At 49.6% G+C, this 7,763-nt stretch overlaps 1 protein-coding gene across 1 annotated transcript; it reads right to left on the bottom strand.

Annotated features, from left to right (window-relative positions):
• Positions 1 to 4,211: 4,211 nt before the first annotated feature.
• Positions 4,212 to 6,860, bottom strand: timm8a (translocase of inner mitochondrial membrane 8 homolog A (yeast)). Its single transcript, XM_052021794.1, has 2 exons — positions 6,644 to 6,860; positions 4,212 to 4,629 (listed from the first exon to the last, which is right to left on the bottom strand). Exons 1-2 carry the CDS (start codon positions 6,752 to 6,754, stop codon positions 4,471 to 4,473), a joined length of 270 nt encoding a protein of 89 aa, XP_051877754.1. The 5' UTR covers positions 6,755 to 6,860; the 3' UTR covers positions 4,212 to 4,470.
• Positions 6,861 to 7,763: the final 903 nt, after the last annotated feature.

Below are 7,763 nucleotides of genomic sequence, written 5' to 3'. Positions count from 1 at the left end.
GCCATCTACTACTCCACCATGTCTGCAAACTTAATCACATTCCCTACATTCTCATCCAAGTCATTTCTACATATTACAGAGATACCAGTACCAATCCCTGTAGTACACTACTTGTTGCAGAATTCCAGTCAGATAAACACCCATTCACCACTACCCTCTGCCGCGTATCACCCAGCCAATTCTGGACCCAGATTATCAGCACACCTCATGCCTTAACCTTCCAGACCAGCCTACCACGTGGGACCTTGTCAAAAGCCTACTAAAGTACACACAGACAACATCGACCACGCTCTTCATCAATCTCCTGTTACCTCCTCAAAAAAAAAATGAGACATGATCTCCCCTGCACAGAATCATGCTGACTCCTAATCAGTCTCTGCCTGTCCAAGTGAACACAAATCCTGTCTCTCAGAATCTTCAACTTTTCAACCACTGATGCAAGGCTCACTGCCCTGCAGCTTCCAGGCTTATCCCTACTGCCCTTTTTAAATAAGGAGACAACATTCGCTGTCCGCCAGTCTTCTGATACCTCGCCCGTGACTAACGAAGATGCAGAAATCTCCAGTGCCCTAGCAATCTCCCCTTTTGCTTCCCTCATCATCCTGGGATAGATCCTGTCAGGCCCTGGGGATTTATCAATCTTAATGTGCTCAACTATTTCTAGCACTTCCTTGATACAGAAGCAAGGGGGCAGCTAAGGAAGGAATTGGTCCCCTTAAGGGCCAGAGGGGTAATCTATGCATGGAGCCAGGGAATAAGAGCTCCAGAGTATCAGCATACCCCTCTCTTAACTCTTAAGCCCCCACATCTACCTCCCTGGTGAATGCTGATAAGTAGTATCCATTCAGGATCTTGCTCAGCTCCACACACAGATTAGCCCTCTGGTCCCTGGGGAGACTGATTCCTTCCTTACCTACCCTCTTGCTTCTAATATAAAGGATTTTAGGATTCTCATTAGTCCTACTTGCCAAGGTCATTTCATGACCCCTTTTCACCCTCCTAATTTCTTTCCTTTCTCTTATATCCATTATAACCTTCAGGTGACTTGTTCGATAACAATTTCCCATACTTGACATATACTAACTTCTTTTACCTGATCAATGTTTCAATATCCTTCATTAACCATGGTTCCCTTAACTTACAATACCTGCCTCTTGTCCTTACAGGGATGTGCTGACTCTGAATTCCTACTAGCTTGCTTTTAATCATCTCCCATTTATCAAATGTTGTTTTCCCCTCTAGCAGCTGCTCCCAACCCACCTCTCCCAGGTCCTGTCTTACACTGTTGAAATATACCTTCCCCCCAGTTTGAGGTCCAAACTCAAGGAGCAAGTTTATCTGTTTCCATGACTAGTTTACTGAACTGTTGCCACAGACACTTCAATCATTTGCCCATCCACCCCCACCCTAATAGGACTCTCAACACATTGCTTCAGAAGAACCTCCTAAATGCATTTTACAAATTCCACCCATCTAAACCCCTGGCACTAAAGCAATCTCAGGCAATATTGGGAAAGTTGAAATCCCCTACTACTACAGCTCTATTGCTTTTACACACTTCTGTGATCTGCCTACATACCTGTTCTAATTCCCACTGACTATTGGGAAGCCTATACTGCAACCCCAAAGTGACCACCCCTTTCTCATTCCTAAATTCTACACACCAGGCCTCACTGGCTACTCTCTCCGGGATATCCTCCTTGCCCACTGCTGTAATGTTCTCCCTGATCAGCAGTGTAACACCTCCTTCCCACACCTGAAACTTCTGTACCTCAGATCATTGAGCTTCCAGTCCTGCTGCTCCCTCAACCACATTTCCATGATTACAACAATATCATAATTCCTTTTGGTGATCCATGCTCTCAGCTCATCCATAAGGCTCTTTGCATTAAACGATTAAGCCTACTGGCCTTCTCGTGCTTCCCCACCTCCCCGTCTGCTCTGCCCACTGGAGTCAGCCTCCCCACCTGTTGCACAGTCATCTGGGTCTCACCCGCTGCCTCACCAGTTTAAATCCTCCCGAGCAGCATTTCTAAATGTACTCACAACACCTCATTAATAATAATGCACTGGTTGTCACCTTAAATTCCAAAGATTAAAGAATGGTTCCCACAGACTGGAAAGTAACAAAAGTAGTCCTGTTATTTGATATAGTCGGGTGAGACTTAAGGGCACCAGCATTTTCTTGTGTTTCCCTGTTTCCCCTTTCCCTCCTTTATCAAATAATGGGACTACTTTTGTTACTTTTCCAATCCATGGAAACCATTCCTGAACCATTGGAATTTTGGAAGATGACAACCTGTGCATCCACCATCTCCACAGCCACCACCTTGGAAATCTGAGGATGCAAGCCAACTTTAAGTCCCATTAACTTCTCCAACAGCAACGTAATTTCTTTGAGCTCCTTATTCGCTCTAGATTTATTTAGTGGATGCAAACTGGAACTATTAAATCTAGGCAATTGGTCACGTCATTCATCAACTAGTACAGCACAGAAACCGACCCTTTGGCTCATCACCTCCTTGCCGCATGCTGTACCTACCTACACTGATCCCATAGGTCTGTAGCCTTCTATGCTTTGGTGATTCAAGTACTTGTTTAGATGCTTAATCAGTCCTTAGCAATGCTGATTTGATGACAAGTGTTGCTAAACTGGATACACCTACTTACCACAAGGGATTTCAAAGAAAAATCTTAATTACCAGTGACAGACAACCAGGAATTTCACACACCTTTCTCTGCCTTTATTCAGCTGTAACCTCCATCTTCCAGACTCTGTCCAAGACCAGAAGACGGCTGCTCAGAGACTTTTTATGCACCTGGTTCCTGACTGCAGTGAGAATGCTTTTTGGTAACAGCAATATAGGCACTTAAAAAAATCAAGCAGGCCATTGGCATGTTAAGGAATCGTTCCCAGTGTTGGAAGGAGCTGCATTTCTGTACATGCCCCGTTCTCAAAAACCTGGCAACATGCAGACTGGGCCCTTGTCAGCAACTGCAGAGAGGCGGTGGAGTACAGAGCAAGTGCCATGGGTGTCTTTTCTGCCAGTCTCATCAGAGGAAGTGTGATGGCCTTGGAGTTCCAGTGAGGAGAAACCAAGCATGGTCAATGATAAAGCAGTCTGTACCCACGAGCCCAGACAACTTCAAGGGTTGGGTTAGTAAGTGACTGGTAAATGGGTGGCATATGTTCCAACTATTAAGCAGGTCTGCCAGGAATCTATCTGCTTCCTCAACATTCAATTCAGCATTACCAACAGTGACTCCGCACCATCTATGTCCTGGAAGTTAATTCATCCAGGAACTTATCCGGACCATCCACTCAAATACTGTGGCAACAGGAGGTCAGGGATTGGGTATTCTGCTGCAAGAGTCTCAACATGCAATGTCCCAAAGACATTGTCTTTGACCACCAGGCACAAGTGAGATGCAACATACCCAGCTTGCCAAGAGAAGTGCAGCCAACTGTACTGAAACTTGACATCACTCAGGACAAACCAGCCCCTCAGTAGCCAACCCCCAACACCTGCACCCCCCCCAACACCTGCACCCCCCCCCCACCCCCCCAAACAGGTCACTGAAACTACCTCACCACATTAAAGACTTCAACTGACTTCTTCAGCATCACCTGCTCAACCCGTGACCTTTCCTGGAGCAACGCACAGAATGCTGGAGGAACTCAGCAGATCAAGCAGCATCTGCAGAGGGAAATGGACAGTCAACGTTTCAGGTCGAGACCCCTCAATAACACCAGGATAAAGCAGCCCATTTACCACCCTGGAGATTCACATCCTTCCCCATTGCTGCACTGTGCTACAAACACACTGCAGTTACTCACCAAGGCTACTCTGACAGCACCTCCCAAACCTGTGACCTCAATTGCCAAGGCAAGTGGCAGCAGAAACAACTGGGATCCTGCAGATCCCATTCCAAGTCACACAGCACTCTGACTTGGAAATCGTATTGCTGGGTCTAAGTCCTGGAACTTCCTATACAACTACACCATAACAGCACCTTCACCAGATGGACTGCAGCAACTCAAGACACCAGCACACCAGCACCAACTTCCAAAAGGCAATTAGTGATGGGCAGTAAATGCTGTTCTTGCCAATACTACTTACACCCCAAGAGTCTCAGCCCAACTCTTCAACGATAAAAATGTCTACTTTCTGCTTGCTCGCAACATCTTGAAAACAACTATTGAATCAGTATTCGATTGTTATGATTGTGGACGATTTTATTTTAAAAAAATTCCACCATGCTTTGTTTCAGGATAGTATCTGGACTCAGCCTCAGAGACACATTACCATTATTTAAGATCCGCTTAAGAGTAGCTCTGGGTTACCAAGTCCAGTGGAGCTGCTCCAGTACCTCCCGCCACCACTGGAGAGCTCTGGTGCCCGTTCCATACTGTGCCCGTATGATACGGCCGATCTGCGGTATCACCAACTCTCCCACTTGACCGTCCAATCAGTCACTCAAGCTTTCTGAAGACATCTTGCTTTTCTGTGTCTGTTCCAGTCGATTGAGGATGAACTGGCTGGTGTCGATGAAACGTTCCACGCAGTTAACCAAGCAGGTTTCTGTTCTGCTATCGAGCCGCGGGCCTGGTTTATCCATACACTTGTCCTACCGGGGCAGGAGAGAAACATCAGTAACTGGGAGGCTTTAAGAAATTCTACATGTAGCCAATGAGACCAACGTATAAGCACAAGCTTCTAGAGGAAGGTATCAGTGAACTGGAGAACTGGAATGTTGCACATGGCTTTCAATGTGCTCACACGTGTAGCTTACATCAGAGATACAAGAGACTGCAGATGCTGGAATCTGGAGCAACAAATAAGATGCTGGACGAACTCAGTGGGTCAGGCAGCATCTATGAAGGGAAATGGACAGTCGACGTTTCAGGTCGAGATCCTTCATATGGACTGGTGAAGGGTCTCGACCCAAAACATCGACTGTCCATTTCCCTCCACAGATGCTGCCTGACCCGCTGAGTTCCTCCAGCATCTTGGTTGTTACTAACCAAAATTGTTTGCTTGAGGAAGCGCTGGCCAGTGGTCTAACAGTGGTGAGAAAACAATGGGGATAGCAGCAGAACAAAAAGTGTCCACGAAAACATGAGAAGGGAAGAGACTGTCAAAGAAATAACACAGGTAAAAGTTGAACTAGTCCATAATTGTTATCGCTACTCATTGTGATTTTATGGAAAGCAGAAGTTGATACATTTCAGCTTTCTGTTTAAAGTAACCAAAGTACCTGATTTTGCTGAATGCTAGGAACACAGAAGAACATCAGTGTCTGGAAGAAAAGAATTTGGAGGGCTATTGGGAGAAGGCAGTGCAGCCAGACTGGGAGTGCCCTCACATAAAGCAGGTATAAAATTAACGGCCTCCTTTGCTGTTTCTGTATATCAAACCAAAACAGAAGTAAAAACAGAAAATCCACACCCTAAATATGCTGCTCCCAAACACCTTGTTCTGGTCACTGGAATAAAATTGGGTACATCCTCTGCAAAGGACACAGGTCCCACTCCTGCATCCACCAAGGCAGAGAGCCACAGCCCTCCACACACTCCCACGGAACCTCTCTAACCAGAGGCACAAGGCATCCTTCTGTGGCCCCAGACCCTAAAACCCCTCCCACTGTCCTGTGAACTCTTGCACCCTCCACTGCTACACTCCCAGGGTCCAGTGAATACCAGTAACCATACTCCCAACCTTTACTGCTATCCACTCCGAGCACTCTCCACTCATTCCCAGGTGCATCACAGCTGTCTGCAGCCAGCTCTCCGACATGTCACTGTCAGACACAGACTGTAGGTGCATCTGGTGCATGACCCGACCCAACATTGACCTGTGGCACTGACAGTGCAGGTCAATTGACTCATTGTGGCACTGACAGTGCAGGTCAAGTTCTCATTGACCCTCACTGGCTGGGCCCAGACAGGCGGGTGCCTGGCTTGTTTTGGAAGTGGATACCAGGGGATGCTGACGACGTGCTGCGTGACAGGGAACTGCGCCAGCATCAAACCAAACCCAAGACTGAGAGTGACACCTGGGCCACTGGCCACAGGCCTGGGATTTGCTGAGAGTTGGAGTGGGTGGGGTCGAGATGGGGATCTTCCTCACTCCTATGTAGCACACAGCCCATCGCCTGCCTCACAGAGCAATCCCATTTGCCCCAACGCTCCTGTCACCCACTCTCCACATTCACATCAACTTCCCTCCACCACCCACCCCCCCCTCCAATTCTCCCACTCTACCACACACTAGGAACAATTAAACTACCAACGCTCACATCGTTGAAGTGTGGGAGGAAACTGGAGCTCCGGGATTGAACCAGGGTCTCTGAAACTGTGAAGCAGCAGAAGGACTGGCATCAGTCACCCCGTGGGAGTGGGACCCCCCTCACCCATGGTGTGACTAGTCACCCAACCCTGGTCACCACTAGTTAGAAATTAATTCCAGCGAGTAGAACATTAATTTCCCAGCCCCAGTCACCACTGGTTAGGTGTCGGTTCCAGTGAGTAAAGCACTAACCAGCCCAGTCACTAGTTAGACGCTCGTTCCGGTGAGTTAGCACTAGTTACCCAGCCCGGTCACTAGTTAGGCGCTGGTTCCGGTGAGTTAGCACTAGTTACCCAGCACAGTTCGGTCAGCCCGTGCACCAGCTGCTGGAACTTCTGCTTCTGACTCTCCACCTCAATGAACTGCTGCAGGTGCGGGTCGCCTGCCAGCCCCGGGGCCTCCATCGCTCCGGCTCGGCCTCGGGCCCCGCCGCCTCAGTCCGCCCGCTCCCGGGCAGAGTCTCCACCGCGCCGCCGCTCCGACCTTGAGCCGCCACCACACGGAACCGGAAACAGCCTGTTGACCTCAACATGGCGGCCTCCAGTTCGCACGCTGACCCAAACGTGTGGGTGTTTCCTGTTTACGGCCTGACCTCACCATGGCGGCTTCCTGTTGGGACGTTGACCTCACCATGACGGCTTCCTGTTGGGACGTTGACCTCACCATGACGGCTCCGGTTCGTCACGGCGACCTCAACATGACAGCTTCGTTTCGGCACGGTGACCTCACCATGGCGGCCCCTGGTGGGACGTTGACCTTAACATGGCGGACTCCCGTCGGCTCCAAATCCAACAGCCCAGGACAATCCGCATCAACACCTGAAACCGGAGCAGGGGTTGGCCACTCGGCCCCTCCACCCTGCCCTTCCATTCAGCATGGGCATGGCTGATCTATGCTGTCCCCATAACCCTCAATTCCTGGATCTGTTTGTTCCAGGTCCGTTTCCCCAACACCCCCTCACTCTCTCTCCACACCCAGCCCCTCACTCTCCCCTCACCCCTCATTCCCCCCACTCTCTCTCCACACTCAGCCCCTCACTCTCCCCTCACCCCTCATTCCCCCCACTCTCTCCCCACACTCACCCCCTCACTCTCCCCTCACCCCTCATTCCCCCCACTCTCTTCCCACTCACCCCCTCACTGCCCCCACATTCACCCCACTCACTCTCTCCGCACAGTCACTCCCCCCAACTCCCCCCACACTCACCCCTCACTCTCTCTCCACACACCCCCTTACTCACCCCCTCACTCCCCCCCCTCCCCCCCAACATTCACCCCCAACACACGCTCCCAGGCTGTGCCCACAAACCAATGTCCTTCAACCGAGTCCGATTCTTCCCTGGAATGGCCGGTTCCACATTTATCCCATTATTCCAACACTCTCAGTTCCTCCCCGGACTTGTGCTCCTGTCCA

The sequence above is a fragment of the Pristis pectinata genome, chromosome 8 (genome assembly GCF_009764475.1).
Source record: "Pristis pectinata isolate sPriPec2 chromosome 8, sPriPec2.1.pri, whole genome shotgun sequence".
Taxonomy (NCBI): domain Eukaryota; kingdom Metazoa; phylum Chordata; class Chondrichthyes; order Rhinopristiformes; family Pristidae; genus Pristis; species Pristis pectinata.
The sequence above is the reverse complement of the archived record's forward strand: the minus strand, read 5'-3'. Positions and strand labels throughout refer to the sequence as shown.

Coding starts and splice junctions, on each gene's coding strand:
- timm8a (XM_052021794.1), bottom strand. CDS start 6,754: ATGGAGGCCCCGGGGCTGGCAGGCGACCCGCACCTGCAGCAGTTCATT. Junction 4,630..6,643: donor GGCTGACCGAACTGTGCTGG/GTAACTAGTGCT, acceptor CTGCCCCGGTAG/GACAAGTGTATGGATAAACC.